The sequence below is a fragment of the Primulina tabacum genome, chromosome 13, assembly GCF_025594145.1.
Source record: "Primulina tabacum isolate GXHZ01 chromosome 13, ASM2559414v2, whole genome shotgun sequence".
Taxonomy (NCBI): Eukaryota; Viridiplantae; Streptophyta; class Magnoliopsida; order Lamiales; family Gesneriaceae; genus Primulina; species Primulina tabacum.
The window spans coordinates 4,844,007-4,862,715 of NC_134562.1; the positions used below are offsets into that span (position 1 = coordinate 4,844,007).

An 18,709-nucleotide genomic window follows, 5' to 3' on the forward strand; every position below is an offset into this window, starting at 1 on the left:
TACTGTCTTGGTGCTTGCTTCAGACCGTACAAATTCTTCTTTAATCTGCACATGAGATCCTCTTTCCCCTTCTCTGCAAACCCCTCTGGTTGCTCCATGTAGATTTATTCCTCCAAATACTCATGAAGGAATGCGGTCTTGACATCCATTTGTTCCACCTCCAGATCGAGCTCTGCTGCTAACCCTAGCACAATCCGGATGGATGTCATCTTCACCACAGGTGAAAATATTTCATCAAAGTCGACCCCATGTTTCTGTCCGAAACCTTTGACGACAATCCTAGCTTTGAATCTTGGTTGACTACTGTGTTTTTCGTGCTTCAATCTGAACACCCACTTATTCTTCAAAGCTTTCTTGCCTTTCGGCAACTTCACCAGCTCAAACGTCTCATTATCATGCAATGATTGATTTCTTCTTGCATAGCCTTCATCCACTTATCATTGTGTTCACTGGCAATAGCTTCCTCGAAGCTTTCTGGTTCGTCCTCATCAGTTAGCATGATATATTCATTTGAGGAATATCTGGTTGAGGGTCGCACTTCTCTTCCAGAACGTGTGGTCATTGTACCACGAGAACTTTCTGATGGTGGTTCACTGTGAACACGGCTCTCATCATCATCCTCATGATCGTTCTGCAATTCTTCATCTTCAACCGGTTGTGGATTTTCCGTTAAAGGCCACCATTCCAGATCTTGTTCAGATCCAGAATTCTTCTTTTCCGCAGTCTCCAAGAATTCATTCTCCTGAAATATGGCATCACAACTTCTTATAGGATTTTTGAGATCTATATTATAAAACTTGTAACGAAGTTGATCCTCGCCATAGCCTATAAATATGCACTTTCTTGTTTTGACATCCAACTTCTGTCTTTCATCCTTTGGTATATGAACATAACTAACACAGCCAAATACCCGCAAATGATTTATAGGAAACTTCTTTGCCTTGCTACACCTGCTCCGGGACATCATAATTGAGAGGAACACAAGGTGAGCAATTCAATATATATGCAGCAGCAACCACGGCCTCACCCCAAAATTCCTTAGTCAGCTTTGCATGTGAGAGCATGCTTCTGAATCTTTCTGCCAAAGTTCTATTCATCCTCTCAGCTAATTCATTGAGTTGTGGTGTCTTTGGTGGTGTTGTTTGATGTCTGATTCCGTTCCTTTTGCATATCACATCAAAGGTTCCAATGTATTCTCATCCATTATCTATTCGGATACATTTGAGTTTAATGCATGTTTGCCATTCAACCAAGTTTAGAAAATTGTTGAACGTTTCCGCAACTTGGTCCTTGGTTTTGAGTGTCCACACCCAAACTTTCCGAGAATAATCATCGATAAAAGTTACCCAGTACCTCGCTCCTCCGAGCGACAATGGCATCGGGCCACATAGATCTGAGTGCACCAGATCTAGAATTTTATCCGCTCTGCTAGGAGGTGAACTTTTGAATGACATTCTGTTTTGTTTTCCGGCTAAGCAGTTTGTGCATTGTTTTATATGAACCTGCTTTATACCAGGAAGAACTTGCTTGCTCACAAGGCGTGTAAGATTCTTTTCAATTATGTGACCAAGACGTCGGTGCCATAACTCTGTTGAGTTTTCTTCCCCTGCGTAGTTCACTCATTCAGAATGATTTTCCTGAACTACATATAGCTTTGACATCTTTAATCCCTTTGCCATCACAAGTGATCCTCTTGAAATCTTACATACCCCATTTCGGAAGGTTGTACAGAAACCTTCTTCATCGAGTCTTTAGACCGATATCAGACTCAGGCGCATATCTGGCACATGTCTGACGTCTTTCAGGATCAGTGTAGAGCCATCCATGGTAGTTAAGCTCACATCTCCTTTTCCCACGACTCTGGATAAGTCGTTATTCCCCATCCTCACCACACCAAAGTCCCCTTGTGTGTAGGATGAAAAGCATTCTCTTCGAGATGTGACGTGGACTGTTGCTCCACTATCGATAACCCAACTAGTTACCTGAGTTGCCAAATTTACAGACTCCTGCTCTAGCTCGTGAACAACATTGAATTCGTCAATGACGTTTGTTTGCTCATCATCGGTTTCATGTTTGTCTTTCGATTTTTGGCAGTATTTTTTAATATGTCCTTTTTCTCCACAGCGATAACACTTTACGTTGGCATATCTCCCTGAGGACTTGCTTCTTCTTGACTTCTGATTTGTGTTTTTCTTGATCTTGTTTCTACCCCTTCACTCAGCAACCGAAACATCTGACTGTGAGGTAGAGGAACCTTGAGATCTCCGCCTCATCTCTTCATTCAAGATGCCACTGTTGATGAAGTCCATAATCACGACTTGGTCTTGTTTCATATGAACCTGCTTTATACCGGGCAGAACTTGCTTGCTCACAAGGCGTGTAAGATTCTTTTCACTTATGTGACCAAGACGTCGGTGCAATTACTCTGTTTAGTTTTCTTTCCCTGCGTAGTTCACTCCTTTAGAATGATTTTCTTGAACTACATATAGCTTTGACATCTTTAATCCTTTGCCACCACAAGTGATACTCTTGAAATCTTACATACCACATTTCGGAAGGTTGTACAGAAACCTTCTTTATCGAGTCTTTTGACCGATATCAGACTCAGGCACATATCTGGCACATGCTTGACGTCTTTCAAGATCAAAGTAGAGCCATCCACATCTCCTTTTCCCACGACTCTGGATAAGTCGTTATTCCCCATCCTCACCACACCAAAGTCCCCTTGGGTGTAGGATGTAAAGCATTCTCTTCGAGATGTGGCGTGGACTGTTGCTCCACTATCGATAACCCAACTAGTTACCTGAGTTGCCAAATTTACAGACTCCTGCTCTAGCTCGTGAACAACATTGAATTCGTCAATGACGTTTGTTTGCTCATCATCGGTTTCATGTTTGTCTTTCGATTTTTGGCAGTATTTTTTAATATGTCCTTTTTCTCCACAGCGATAACACTTTACGTTGGCATATCTCTCTGAGGACTTGCTTCTTCTTGACTTCTGATTTGTGTTTTTCTTGATCTTGTTTCTACCCCTTGACTCAGCAACCGAAACATCTGACTGTGAGGTAGAGGAACCTTGAGATCTCCGCCTCATCTCTTCATTCAAGATGCCACTCTTGATGAAGTCCATACTCACGACTCCTCCTGGTGCTGTGTTCGTGAGTGATACTTTCAGAGTCTTTCAAGACTCTGGCAATGAAGCTAGCACAATCAGAGATATCATCTCGTCATCAAGTTTTATGCTCATACTTGATAACTGCTCCACGAATCCTTGAATCTCGTTCAGATGATCTGCGACCAAAATTCCTTCTTTGTATCGAACCTGGAAAAGCTTGCTCAAATAGAACAATTTGATGTTGCCACTTTTGGAGGCATATAGTGTATCCAACTTTGTCCAAAGCGTACAAGCATGTGTCTCGTTAGAGATGTGATTATACACGTTGTCATTCACAAATTGTCGGATGTACCCACAGACTTGCTCGTGCTCGAAGTTCCATTCAGCATCTGATTTATCATCTGGTTTAGACTCGCTGAATACCGGTAGGTGCATCTTGGTGACGAATAGAAGATCTTTCATCTTACTTTTCCAAAGTTGATAATTATAGCCATTAAGGCTAATCATCTTGCTTGTGCGTACCTCCATCTTTTGTGACTGCTACAAACCAATTAATCGTCAAAGCCTGAACACAAAAGAACCACTTCCCTAATACTGTCTAGAAAGCCTTTTCTGATGTGGAAGTTCAGATTAAGCTGCAACCACAGAGCATACGAGGATTTCCTATAGTATTTGAGAACCTTGCTCTAATACCAGTTGTTGGGATATCAGGGAAATAAACGAGGTAACATCGCACCGGAACATCATAAGTGATATCAACAATGAATAAGATGAACGCCAATATTTATAGTGGTTCACCCCAAGATTGGGCTACGTCCACTCTAGACCACTCAAGGAGATCACTTCTTTATTAATAACAAAGAAGACAAGAGAATTGAAAATACAAAATATTTCACTCAGAACACTCTGATTTTAACACTTACTTTCTCTCCACTAATTCTATTCCTTCCAAGGATAAACACTCCTTAAGAAATCTCACACTAAATCCTTTGTCTCACTTCTACACTTATGATTATAGATGAGAGGATTTTGTGTTTTGGTATGATTTTGAAATGAAGAATGGATGAGTATTTATAGGTGAATTTTATTGAAAAAACAAAAAATAAAACATCATTGCTTACATAATCAAACCAACCATGTGACGTACCGTACTTTTACTACTTAAAATTTGCGAAAAAATTAAAAATTTTCTTAAAAGAGTAATCAAACTTCAATTTTGATAACGTAAACCGTACGTCCCAAAAGTAGTTGCAACAAAAGATCTAAAAATAAAGTTTAATAAAAGTATTTGTTTGAAATCTTATAACCAGTAGCGTGAAATCAGAGTATTAGACATTTCATAAAAGCTTAAAAACTTGGGCGGTCCTCGAGTCTAGCCTCCTGCTCAGTCCAAGCCCAGCTCCTTGGTCCCCACCCCTAGTCTCCTTGAAATCATCATCACCTGCATCGATCAAGTCTAGTGAGTCTAAAGACTCAACACGTATAAACTGGAAGTAACAAGTAATACGTAATAAAATCACAAGCAACTTTAAAATAGGAAGTACATACTTAAACTTAAACTTGCATATCAAAAGCTTGAACATACGTACATACATACATAGACGTGCCATTGTCATAAAACTTTTCTTAAACATGCTTGCATACTTGAACATACTTGAACATACATAACTTCATCATTTTGTGTAGAGGCATGTTTCAATGCAAGTGACCCATAAACATAAATTGCCTGATCAGACTAAACCACAGTACTTGGGCTGACAGGGACGAATCTACTGCCACATACATGAGATCCCCGTTCATGCTTTAACGGGTGGATTGGTCCCCGTTAATACTTTAACGCTTTCCAATCCTGATCTAAACCCGTTCATGCTTTAACAGGGTGGAGAGGTCCTCGGCCACGTTCACCGACTTCCAAACCCATTCATAATTTGGTCACAAGACATTTAGCATACCTCAAAAACATGAAAATATTTTCCTTGCATGTCTCACTTACTTACTTGGCGTTGAGAGATTCGTTGGATCTCGTTTTGGGGCCACTGCTGCAACTTATTAACATGAGTTCGAATACTTAACTTGCATAACTTAGACTTACTGTCATGCTCTCACCCAAAAATGAAAAATTTCCTTAAGACGTTCTAAATCTCTCGGGACTTGACCTCGTTTAATCATCGTGCTAAACCATGACATCAACCCCCGAAACAACTCCTAAAATGATGTGTGAACAATTCCCAAAAATGTAGAAGACATTAGCATAAAATAGTGGTTTAAAAGTCATGTTCAAGTGCCTAGGCGCTGGGCTTACTGCGCTGCGGCGTTGCCTAGGCGCTAGGCTTCTAGCGCCTAGGCGCTAGGCCTCTAGCGCCTAGGCGCTAGAGGGCCGCAAGTCTAGCGCTGCGGCGCCACAAAGGGAGTGCCTTGGCGCTAGACTTGCGTAGATCGGGCGAGCGCTGCGGCGTTAATCCTGCACACTAACAACCGAAAATCACCCATTTTTGATGCAATTTGAAAAGTCATGCTCCAACGACTCAACCTATGCAACGAGACTCCTCTTAGGACGCTATGACAAGAATTCAACTCAAACAAATGTCCCCAAGACAACGACGCACAACAACTACGCAAAATAATCCGTAAACATGAATTTTGACACCAAAATACTTCAAACGACTTCTAATGCAACCAAATGCCTATCGACACAAGACTAAATACCAAAATTCATCCCAATGTCATTCTCACAATACCCAAACGCAGCAGCTATCCACCAACGGTGTCCAACGAAGCCTGCAACTCAAAAACTTCAAGAATACATCAATACAAAATTTTTCCAGAAAACGCAGTTTGAGCAGTCCCACGAAAAACACCATAACTCACTCAATTTTTATCCAAATAATTCGAATTTTATATCAAATCGAAGGTATCGAAAAGTTCTACAATTTTTGTGTTGAACGTTTTCTCAAAATCGCGATCCAAAAATCGCTGAAATTCAAAATACAGTGAAAAAACGAAATTTCAGATCTAAAAACGTTCAAAAATCGATTCGACAAGTTTATGCTCAAACTTCCACATAATATACACATGTTTTCATACATAATCAACATCACAAAACGTAACATAATGAGATCGATGCAGAAACGACAGATTATACATGCCTTTTGATAATTAAAAGTACCGAAACGACGATACCGACGCGGAGAAAGATGCGAGGTTGATCCGGGACGAACGTGGAACGATTTTCTTTGAGAAAACACAACAAAACCTTGCTGGAATTTGAGAGGAAGGGGCGGCTGCTATTCTTTTCTAAGAACCCTAATATTTTCTCTCATAGATATGAAACAAAAATGTGAATTGTGAATTGTGTGTGCTGAACGTGTTTGTGTGTGTGTGACTCGGTGTGTGTGTGTGGTCAAGTTAAGGGATTTAAATATTGCTTAAAAAAATATTAACCCCTAATTAAAAGTTAATTAAACACTAACTAAAATACTAACTCCTCACAAAATACTAGCATCAAAAAATTTGAAATAAAATGCACAATAGGTACACCTTTTAAAGTTCTGAAATTTTAAAATCACCTAATAACAAAATTAGGCTTTTAAAATGCTAAACTAAATAAATTATTTAAAATGCCCCAACCTTAACTTAAAATAAAATACCACATTTACAAATCGTCAAATCGTCACCGATTTCCTTCCTCAATCCGCATCGAATAATCGCCTGAAACATGAAACTCGATAAAACAATTAACGTGCATCACATAAACATAGATAATTTAAAATAATGCAATTTAAATAAATCATGCCTGGCTAAAACTCATTTTTTTAAATTAAAATAAATGATTTAACAAATAAATAAATGCATGAGTTTTACGTGTACTGATTTTGGGCTCTACAAATCATATTTGACTAACTCAAACCATGTGTTAATTGTGTTGTTGAATTCTAAAATGATGTTCTTTGAATTCAAATTTAGGTGACTTCGAATTCAAAGATTGCTTGATTGATTACTTAGCAAGAACTTCCATTGTCGTATAATGGAATCTGGAGTGAGGTTTTCTTCAAATCTTGCGTTTTTCGAGTAGTTGCAAGTGCAATGGCCAACTTTTCGTGATCTCAATTTTCAATAGATGTATTTTAAAGAATATATTTCAAGAGTCTGTCGAAAAAATGAACAAATTAAATGCCAATGTATGTCACTACAATACCTACCCCCCAAAATAAGGTTTAAGTGATATTGAAAGATGATAATAATATCCTTGACTCTTGGTTTCATTGAATCCACGGGGAGGAGCAAACATTCAAAGATATTACATAATTTAGAAAGTATATTAAAAATTATTCTGTTGCTACAAGACATTTGTATTTGTACATAATTTGTAAAATGACAAAAATAAAAATTGTTGTCAATTCAACCACCAAATTTAAACAACTAATTTAATTCATTACATAAAAAACAATTATCTTGATTGAACCTATGAAATTCAACAATTATTCAATATTATCAATCTTCAATGGGATCTTGATATCCCCCATCGAAGAGAACGAGGGAACAACTTCAAACTACGTCGTACACCCAATGAAGGAACCCTCTCATAACCCAATCTTAAACCAAAATCAATAATATTTAGTTTATTAAAAAAAAATACAATCATAACTAAATAAACAAAATATGAATCATCAACCCTACATTGCATCCATCAAAATAAGTTTTTATTATATTGTTGTGTAAATCGAAATGCAGCTTCTCCCCAAGCATAGTAAAAAAATTTGGTAAGATCATTGAGATAAAAAAAGATAAAATTCGAGGAATAATAATTTTATGTGGAGAATATCATGCAATTGAATATGAACAAAATTTGAAGTCTAATAAAATGTTCAATTTCTAATTCATCATCGCTGCATGCAAGAGAAATAAGCTTTTGAAAGATTGCTGCTCGTTTTGTTTTTCTCATTTGGCCTCCAAATTGATGAGCCACAGATAGAGACTCCATTTTAAGATCTAAGTCTACTGGTTGACCAATATGATGTAAACCAAGAATAACTAGAAAAATCAGTTGGACTGAAAGGAATCTTAATATCATCACCAACAATCAAAGTGCACTAACTAATAAAATCTATTTAATATGAAATAAATTTTGCGGTTGCTGATATCACCTCAGAAGTTCATGCTTTATCATGCAAGGTTGGTGAGTTTGACAAAAAGGGAGAAGAGGTAGAAGATCTGCAGAAGCTATCCAAGAAAAGACCGAGTCAATTGACTGATCAAGGACCAGCCGATAAGTGTGCCAAGCATTGATGAAGTCCAGATCAGTTAAGAAGACAATCTTCATATTCAGTTGAGAAAATTTGGCAGATTTTGAGGATTTTAGTCAGTAGAAGATTCTTTTATTCTTTCATTCTTTGTACGAATTTGTACATTGAAAGAGTTGTTAATAAAAGATTATTTTATCTACAAAGAGTTCAGTTTGACCAGTTCATATATTCTAAGTCTTGTCAAACACCTAAAAAGGGAAAATTGTTGGAAACTTAATTTCGGAGTTTGACAAACTGAGCGTGAAAAAGATGAACAACTGATCAAGAAGATTAAAACAAATCGTAAACTGACAGTTGTCCAAACTAAAGATTAGTGCGTATTTAAGGCAATGAATCAAGCTAACTGAACTTTATAGTCAACTGGATGATTAGTTGGAACTGATCAGTAAAACTACAATCAGTTGAGATTAATAAGTTAATCATATCGACTTTGTCAATTGATAAATCAGTTTGACATGTCATTAGTTAAGGAACATGGCTATCAACCGACAACATTACAAGAGCAGAATACAATGCATAGTGGGAACTCCGCATATCAGAAAAGCTACAGTGTACGATTGTCAGAAGAATGTTGAAGTGGCTATACAACGGATATAAAGTTTCAAATGGATTTATTGTTACCGTTGGAAGCAAGCTTATAAATAGCCGAGAAGATCAGCTGATCGAGAATAATCAACAATCGAGAAAACATGTAATTCATAAATCAAGCAATCAGTTATCAAGAAAAAACTCAGTGTTCTAAATCTCTCAAAAGCTCACGATTAATATATATATTCATAGCGTTCAAGGCTATACTTCGAGCTTAATAGCACAAACTTACTATTGTATTATTCGATCTTGTAGAGATCAGTTGTGTTGAGTAGTTACGTATCAGTTGAGTACTGATAGTTGTATTAGAACTAATAGTTTCAGTTTTGGCATTGTTAAGTCAAAAAACTGAAGTGTGTTTGTACAAATCATTGTATAGATAAAATTCTTTTAGTAAATATGTTATCTTCGAGATAGAAGGTGTGACGTAGGAGTGTTTGAAGTCTCTAAACATTCATAAATCTTGTGTCTCTTTATTTCAGTCTTTATTCTATCCGCCAGTCAGTTTACTTCCGCACTTTAATCAGTTAACTGATTGACATTGACAAGCAAGGTTCCAGAATTCAGTTTGTCACCAAACTGATTCATTATTCGAAGAGTTTTGGAAAATTGTCAAGTGTTTATTCAACCCTCCCTTCTAAACACTTTTCACTTTCAACCGATCCTAACAGTGTGTGTGTGCGTGTAGGGTTTTTGTGTGCGTATGATTCTTTTAAAAAGAATTTAAAAAGGTTTCCTAAACACTTAATTAACGTGCTTAATTAAGCCTACCTTTTAAATAATTAATTAGGCTCATTAAGATTAATAAAATTATTACGCTTAAAAAAAAAGATTTAAAAATATCCATTTACAAAAAAATCATTTATAAAATACATAAAATTCCTTACTCCTACTAATTAATTTAAACTTGAATTTAAAATGCAATAATTCTTAAAATATTTAAAATAAATATTTTCTTAACTAAAAAAAAATTAGCTTTTAAATCTTTAACACTTTAATCGTCTCCGGTCCTCCGTCCTTATCCAACCATCTATATTCGTCTGAAAATATTTTAAATTATGAAACCAAGCAAAATTACACAATTAATCATTTAGTCACTCAAAATATATCATTCATGCTTCCAAAATATTTTAAATACAATATTTTAGCAATTAAATAATTTTATGCATGCGGTCTACGTGGACTGATATTTGAACTTTACATTGCACTTGCAATGGCCAACATTTTGTGATCTCAATTTTCAATGGATGTAGTTTAGAGAATATATTTCAAGAGTCTGTCGAAAAAATGAACAAGTTAAACCCCAATGTACGTCACTACAATACCTAGCCCCCCAACATAAGATTTGAGAGATATTGAACGATGATAATAATATCCTTAACATTATTTATCTTCATATATGTATAAGGTTGACTATGATCGAGTTTAGGCCCATTAGAAAAATAGAGTAGATTCTAAGAGGCTTAAATTTGGAGAGGTAAAATAATTTGATACTTCATTTCCTTTTACCATATGACTTTGCTTGTTTTTTTTTTTTTTTGTGTGTGTTCATCTTTGGTAGACTCGTAATTTAACTTTGTTAAACTAATATGAATTGTAAAGTTATGGTTCTGAAATTTGTAAAAGGTAGAGGAAGATGACAGATAATGTAGAAGTGATAATGAGCTTGAAGACACTCATGTACATAATTCACTTGACTCTTGGTTTCATTGAATTCACGGGGAAGAGCAAACATTCAAAGATACTACATAATTTAGAATGTATATTAAAAATGATTCTGTTGCTACAAGACGTTTGTATTTGTACATAATCTGTAAAATGAAAAAAATAAAAATTGTTGTCAATTCAACCACCAAATTTAAACAACTAATTTAACTCATTACATAAAAAACAATAATCTTGGTTGAACCTATGAAATTCAACAATTATTCAGTATTAACAGTCTTCAATGGGATCTTGATCTCCCACATCGAAGAAAACGAGGGAACAACTTTAAACTACGTCGTACACCCAATGAAGGAACCCTTTCATAACCCAATCTTAAACCAAAATCAATAATTTAGTTTAGTAAAAAAAAACAACACAATCATAACTAAATAAACAAAATATGTATCATTAACTCACCAGTGCATCCATCAAAATAAGTTTTTATTCTATTTGATACCCCCGGATTGAGGATGGGCTCAGCCCGCTCTCGGTGGCCCACCTAGTTGAGGATCCGGCCTTCGGAGGTCATCCGGGAGGTCATCCCAGCCGACCTCCCATATCACCAGCCCCGTCGATTGCAGAAGTCGGCTGACCTCCCTAGCCGACCTCCCAGCATGTAGCCGAGCCGACCTCCAAGACGGTGATATCGGGATGATTGAAGACTTCTCGGCCGAGTTCCCGCAAGGTCCTGGCGGCAGGCGGGCTCATACCTACAAGAGCTCTTACTCAGACATTAAGCGTGTAGCCCACAGAGATCAAAGCCCAGAAAGGTAAAGCCCATTAAAGATCTAATCAAATCTGGCACAATATCTAAACTAAATCCGGCGCAAGATCTAATCAAATCTTCCGAAGATTCTGAGGATCTAAATCTACCAAACTAGGATTCTGTTGCTCTCCTATAAATACCAGGTTCCGTTCATTGTTTTATTCATTCATATATTCACATTCTCTCAGCACGCATATTACTCTCTTAAAATTTCTATTCTCTGACTTGAGCGTCGGAGGGGCTACGCCGGAACAACCTTCCGGCCCCCTTCTAACTTTCTTGTTTGTGTTGCCAGATTTCGAAAGTCCAATCCGAGCTCCCCGAGTGACGTGCCGACCTCCCAGCCAGCTTTCCAAGGTCTGATCAGAGATCTCCAAGCGAAGGTCTGACCTCCAAGTTAGCATCACCGATTTCTGCAATATCAATTGGCGCCGTCTGTGGGAAAACCTGAGCTAAGACGTAGATATGTGGGGACAAACATGAAAAAGATCGGGCCCTAGGGGTGCTCAAGGAGGCCCTGGGGGCGGTGGGAGAGGCCCCGGAGGTGCTCAAGGAAGGGAGGCGGCTGTTCTCAGTCTAGTGCAGCTGACCCAGCTGATTAACGCATCTATAAATGAGGCCCTCCATCAAAATCGAGCTCCAACACCACCATTGCAGCCACCTCCTCCTCCTCCTCCTCCTCTTGGACACCTAGATGCAGTATGGGAGGAAATCAGGAGGTTAGGCAGACAAATAGGGGGTCGACCTCCCCCACAAGACAGGGAGAGTCCACTCTCTTATGAGATACTGAACGAGGACCTCCCGCCCAACTTTCGTCAGCCGACGGTTAGAGACTACGACGGGAGTACTGACCCCGAAGAACATTTGGGGAGGTTCAATAATGCTGCCCTGCTCCACAGATACTCAGACGGGGTAAAATGCCGGGTCTTCCTTACCACGTTGGTAGGACCGGCTCAGAGGTGGTTTGATTTGCTGCCACCACGTTCAGTCACCAGCTTTCGGGAATTTAGTACCGTCTTTATGAACCAATATGCCACCAGCAAGAGACATTTGAAGACCTCCCTGGGCTTGTTCAATATAAAGCAAGGTGACTCGGACTCACTAAGGGATTTCATTAGGCGATTTAACAGTGCAGCCTTGGAGGTCCCCGCCGTAGCTACTGAAACCCTGGTAAACGCCTTCACGCAGGGTCTTCGGGGGGGACAGTTTTTCAATTCCTTGGTAAAAAAGCCTCCTCACAGCTATGACGAGCTCCTTAGCAGAGCTGATAAATATGTTAACCTTGAGGATTCACAAAGGCAGAGACGTACGGATGGCAAACCGGGAGATAAAGACAAAGGAAAGGAAAAGGTAGAGTTGAGCAGAAAGAGGCCTGCTGAAAGATCAGAGGAACGAGGTCAAGGGCCCGGACCTTTTCCTTATGCCCCATTGGCCATGAGCTTGGAAAGGGCCATGGAAATATGTGAAGAGAGGAGGAAGTTTGAACGCCCCAAACAAGCCGAGAGGGGGCCATGTTTACCTCACTCTGATAAGTTCTGTGAATTTCATCAAGAATATGGGCATATTACCAACGAATGTCAGAGACTAGGGGAGAAGGTGCAAAGGATCATGCAAAAAGACCCTCACATGAGGAACCTCCTAGCCCGACGGGAAGGGAGATACCAAGACGACAGGAGAGGTCGAGGACCTCCCTGGGCGAATCAGAAACCTCCACCCAGAGAAAACCGACCCAACCAAGGGGGCGGGCGGATCCTCAACGACAGCAGGGACCCTAGGTTGAACAGATAGCGAATGACCCGACCCGAGGTATAATACACATGATATCTAGCGGCGCAACTGATGGGGATTCCGGGAGAGCTCGAAAAGCCCATGGTAGAAGATTGGAGAGCCTTGGGTTAGACCTCCCTCCCAAGTCTGACCCCACCATTAGCTTCGGACCAGAAGACCTAAAAGATGTTGTCGCACCTCACAACGATGCTCTGTTAGTAACTCTTACTGTCGCCAACTATGACGTGGCGAGAATCTATGTCGACACCGGGAGCTCAGTCAACATTCATTTCAAAAAAACCCTGGATCAAATGAAAGTGGAAGGGTTCAAGTTTGACCCCATCTCAACACCTTTATTTGGCTTCACAGGACATGCGGTCCAAACCACGGGACAAATCATGCTCCCCTTATCCTTGGGAACGGGACCGCACCGTATCACCAAAATGACATGTTTTACTGTGGTGGACGCCCCTTCCTCATACAATGGGATAATGGGTCGACCAGCCCTGGCTGACTTCCGGGCTGTGAGCTCCACTTACCATCAAAAGCTGAAGTATCCTACAGGGAACCACGTGGGAGTTGTTTGCGGGGACCAAAATTCCTCGCGTCGTTGCAACGTAGATGAGGTGAGGGTAGAAGTAAAGAGGTCCCGGACTGAGATAGGGATGATTGGGACTCAACGAGGAATGATCTCCAAGAACGAGGCTCAACTCATATCCGAGGAAGAACCCGAGACGGTGGAAATAGGGGCCCATTGGAACATCAGGGTGGCGGCCGACCTGGATCCTGAAACTAAGAATGATTTGTTGGCATGTTTGAGGGCTAATCTCGACGTATTCGCCTGGTCCCCGCAAGAGCTTCAGGGGGTCAGTCCAAAGGTCATGGAACACCGCCTCAATGTCCTTCCTTAGGCTCGACCGGTTAAACAAAAGAAAAGACACTTTGGCCCTGAGAAATACAAGGTAATAACGGAGCAGGTGGATGAGCTTCGTAGGGCAGGACACATACGGGAGGTCCTTTTTCCAACATGGTTGTCGAATGTGGTCTTGGTTCCTAAAAGCTCTGGAAAATGGAGGATGTGCGTCGACTTCAGAGATCTTAACAAGGCATGTCCAAAAGATTGCTATCCCTTGCCAAGGATTGATCAGCTAGTTGACAACACTGCAGGTCATTAATATCTATGCTTGATGGATGCTTAACAAGGATATCATCAAATACCACTAGCGGAGGAAGACCAGGATAAGGTAAGCTTCATCACCTCGGAGGGAACATTCTGTTATGTGGTGATGCCTTTCGGATTAAAGAACGCGGGGCTACATACCAAAAGCTCATGGACAAGATATTCTCAGCTCAAGTGGGAAGGAATGTGGAGGTTTACGTGGATGACATCTTGTTGAAATCCAAAAGTGCGAGGGACCTCATAGCTGACCTCCGCGAGACCTTTGCCACTCTTAGATCTTATGGATTGAAGCTGAACCCACAAAAATGCACATTCGGGGTCAGGAGCGGAAAATTCCTGGGATACATGGTGACAGAAAGAGGAATTGAAGCCAATCCCGAGAAAGTAAAGGCCATTCAATCTATGTCACCTCCTGGGAATCTCCAGGAGGTCCAGAAGCTCACCGGAAGAATCGCGGCCTTATCACGATTCATTTCAAGAGCAGTGCACCGAAGTCTGCCTTTCTTCTGTGTTCTCAGAAAAGCTAAGAGGTTTGAGTGGGATGAAGAATGCATGAAGGCATTCGACGACTTGAAGACATATCTGGCCGAGCTCCCCATATTAGCCAAGCCAGCTCCAGGAGAGCAGCTATATGTTTATCTCTCAGCCATTGAAGCAGCTGTAAGCTCAGTCTTGATCAAGCAGAAAGGCACCGAACAGAGTCCCGTATATTACATCTCTCACGCACTCAGAGGAGCGGAGCTCAGATATACCGTGGTAGAAAAACTTGCTCTAGATTTGGTCACAACAGCTCGAAGATTGAGGCCATACTTCCTCTCTCACCCCATTATGATCTTCACTAATAGCCCTCTCGGGAAAATAATGACGCATGCTGATATCTCAAGAAGATTGGTGAAATGGACCACTGAACTGGGAGAATATGACATTCAATATGGACCTCGGACCGCAATCAAAGCGCAGACCTTGGCCGATTTCCTGGCTGAGACTTTGCATGTCGAGATGGAAGACCTTTGGAAGGTCTATGTGGATGGCTCATCCACTAATGAAGGCATCGGAGTGGGAGTATTATTGATATCACCAAAGGGGGATGAATTAAAATTGGTTGTGCGGCTAGACTTCAGGGCATCTAATAATGAGGCGGAGTATGAAGCTGTCTTAGCGGGTCTAAGGGCGGCCCGGCAGGTCATGGGCCGCTCGAGTTCACGTCTTTTCTGATTCTCAGTTGGTGGCTCATCAAATGAATGGATCTTATGATATCAAGAATGAAAGATTGATGGAATACGTAAAGGCCGTGGAGGCGACCAAAGAGATCTTTACAGAACTTGTGTTTAAGCAGATCCCTAGAGAGGAGAATGAAGGAGCCGACGCCCTCGCAAAAATGGCAAGCTCACTTAACAGTTGGAAATCAAGGGATGTGGTAGTCCAAGTAGAGTTACTTCCTTCTCTGGATGCCCCATCTCCCGAGCCTGAAGATCAGGATTGGCGCGCCGAGTTACTTGGATACATAAAAAATGGGGTGCTCCCTAGAGATCCAAAAAAGGCATACAGGATGAAAAGAAGGAGCCTTCGATTTATACTTGTCAATGGAGTTCTCTATAAGAGGTCACTCTCTCAACCTCTTCTCAAATGCTTAGGTCCCAAACAATCTAACTACGTGCTAAGGGAGACTCACGAAGGCAGTTGCGGAAATCACTTGGGAGCTTACTTCTTGGCGCGGAAGGCACTTCTGGCCGGATATTTCTTGCCAACTATGTTGAAAGACGCCGTAGCTATCTTCACCTCATGCAACAGTTGCCAACGCCATGCTAAGCTCCAGCATCAACCAGTTGCACTAATGAAGAGCATTGTGGCGGCCTGCCCGTTTGACCAGTGGGGAATCGATATTGTAGGACCTTTTCCCATAGCGCCAGCTCAGAAGAAGTTCTTGCTTGTCGCCATTGATTATTTTTCAAAGAGGGTAGAGGCTGAGGCGTTGGCTAATATCACTGAGAATGAGGTCCTCAAGTTTCTCTGAAAGAATATTGTCTGCAGGTTTGGGGTCCCGAGGAAGTTGGTATCTGACAATGGAAGACATTTTCTGGGAAACCGAATCCAAGCCTGGTGCAAAGATATGAAAATTCAGCAGCACTTCACCTCCGTGGCTTACCCTCAGTGCAAAGGCCAAGTGGAGGTCACCAACAGGTCTTTAGTGCAAAGCATTAAAACCCGACTGGGGAAGGCAAAAGGTAAATGGGTGGAAGAGCTCTCCAGTGTGCTTTGGTCATACCGGACTACTCCAAAGATTGGCACGGGGGAGACACCTTTCAGCCTGATTTATGGGAATGAGGCGGTGCTTCCAGCAGAGATTGGCGAAGAAACCTCCCGAGTGATATTCTACGATGAGCAAAACGATGAGAGGCGAGCAGCAGACCTAGATTTTGTGGAAGAAAGGAGGGAAGCCGCGGCCATAAGGATGGAAGCTTACAAGAGACGCATAGCCCAGTCCTACAATAAGAAGGTCATTCAGAGGAGCTTCCAGGTTGGAGACCAGGTATGGAAGAAGATTCAAGACGTGGAGGTGGGAAAGCTGGATCCAAGGTGGGAAGGACCATTCAAAGTAATGGAGAAGCTCAGCTCAGGCGCCTATTACTTAGAGGATTTGGCAAGGAAGAAATTGAAAAGGCCATGGAATGCTTATCACTTACGCAAATATTACGCTTATATATTGTTAGAAGCTTTAGTTTCATTTATTATGTTAGTTACTTTTGTTGCAAAGACATTGGATTTTAATGTTAAGATCAGATTTAATAATAAAATTATGCATTTTCGTTGAAAGTTATTGTAGATAAGGGTGTTCACCCTCAGTCAGTTCAGGAGCCCAGAGCTCACCTCATCCGGGTTACGCCAAGTTTACATGGGTTTTCACCCTCAGCCAGTTCAGGAGCCCAGAGCTCACCTCATCTTTGTTACGCCAAGTTTACAAGGGTTTTCACCCTCAGTCAGTTCAGGAAGCCAGAGCTCACCTCATCTTGGTTACGCCAAGTTTACAAGGGTTTTCACCCTCAGTCAGTTGAGGAGCCCAGAGCTCACCTCATCTTGGTTACGCCAAGTTTATAAGGGTTTTTCACCCTCAGTCAGTTCAGGAGCCCAGAGATCACCTCATCTTGGTTACGCCAAGTTTAGAAGGGTTTTTCACCCTCAGTCAGTTCAGGAGCCCAGAGCTCACCTCATCTTGGTTACGCCAAGTTTATAAGGGTGTTCACCCTCAGTCAGTTCAGGAGCCCAGAGCTCACCTCATCTTGGTTACGCCAAGTTTACAAGGGTTTTCACCCTCAGTCAGTTCAGGAGCCCAGAGCTCACCTCATCTTGGTTACGCCAAGTTTACAAGGGTTTTCACCCTCAGTCAGTTCAGGGGCCCGGATCTCACCTCATCTTGGTTACGCCAAGTTTGAAATGGTTTTCACCCTCAGTCGGTTCAGGAGCCCAGAGCTCACCTCACCTTGGTACGCCAAGTTTACAAGGGTTTTCACCCTCAGTCAGTTCAGAAGCCCAGAGCTCACCTCATCTTGGTTAAGACCTAGCCTTAGCCGTCACGCTATGATCCCGAAGAACATGTGTTTATACGTACCTCAGCTCGGCAGGAATGTTTTCATTCATGATCAATTTGTTAAAGTGGCTGGCCGAGCTCACCTCTCACAACATATTATTTTGTTAAGTGTTCTGACCGAGCTCCCCTGGCCGAGCTCACCTCTCACAACATATTATTTTGTTGAGTGTTCTAACCGAGCTCCCCTAGCCGAGCTCACCTCTCATGATATTATTTTGTCAAGTGTTCTAACCGAGCTCCCTTGGCCGAGCTCACCTCTCACAACATATTATTTTGTTGTGATCTGACCGAGCTCCCCTGGCCGAGCTCACCTCTCACAACATATTATTTTGTTAAGTGTTCTGACCGAGCTCCCCTGGCCGAGCTCACCTCTCACGACATTATTTTGTTCAGTGTTCTGACTGAGCTCCCCTGGCCGAGCTCACCTCTCACGACATTATTTTGTCAAGTGTTCTGACCGAGCTCACCTCTCACGGCTCGTTATTATTGTCAATTGTTCTGACCGATCTCCGCTGGATGAGCTCACCTCTCACGGCATGTTATTGTTTCTATTATGGGGCCGACCTCTCTCAGGGTCAACTCACCAAGTTAAAATTTTGTCAAGTTCTCATCATATTTGCTAACCTCATACGGGATGAAATAATGAAATAAAATTTTCATTTAAGGAATTCAGTACAAGCAAAAGAAAATAAAAATG

The 18,709-nt window shown here is 41.2% G+C and overlaps 3 protein-coding genes across 3 annotated transcripts; all 3 read left to right on the plus strand.

The window, feature by feature from the left end:
• Positions 1 to 13,296: 13,296 nt before the first annotated feature.
• Positions 13,297 to 15,641, plus strand: LOC142521805 (uncharacterized). Its single transcript, XM_075624986.1, has 3 exons — positions 13,297 to 14,112; positions 14,224 to 14,413; positions 14,551 to 15,641. Exons 1-3 carry the CDS (start codon positions 13,297 to 13,299, stop codon positions 15,639 to 15,641), a joined length of 2,097 nt encoding a protein of 698 aa, XP_075481101.1.
• A 22-nt stretch (positions 15,642 to 15,663) lies between these two features.
• On the plus strand, positions 15,664 to 16,440 carry LOC142521806 (uncharacterized). Its single transcript, XM_075624987.1, has one exon. It carries the CDS (start codon positions 15,664 to 15,666, stop codon positions 16,438 to 16,440), a length of 777 nt encoding a protein of 258 aa, XP_075481102.1.
• A 96-nt stretch (positions 16,441 to 16,536) lies between these two features.
• Positions 16,537 to 17,238, plus strand: LOC142521807 (uncharacterized). Its single transcript, XM_075624988.1, has one exon. The coding sequence runs from the start codon at positions 16,537 to 16,539 to the stop codon at positions 17,236 to 17,238; it is 702 nt and encodes a 233-aa protein (XP_075481103.1).
• The last annotated feature ends 1,471 nt before the right edge of the window (positions 17,239 to 18,709 follow it).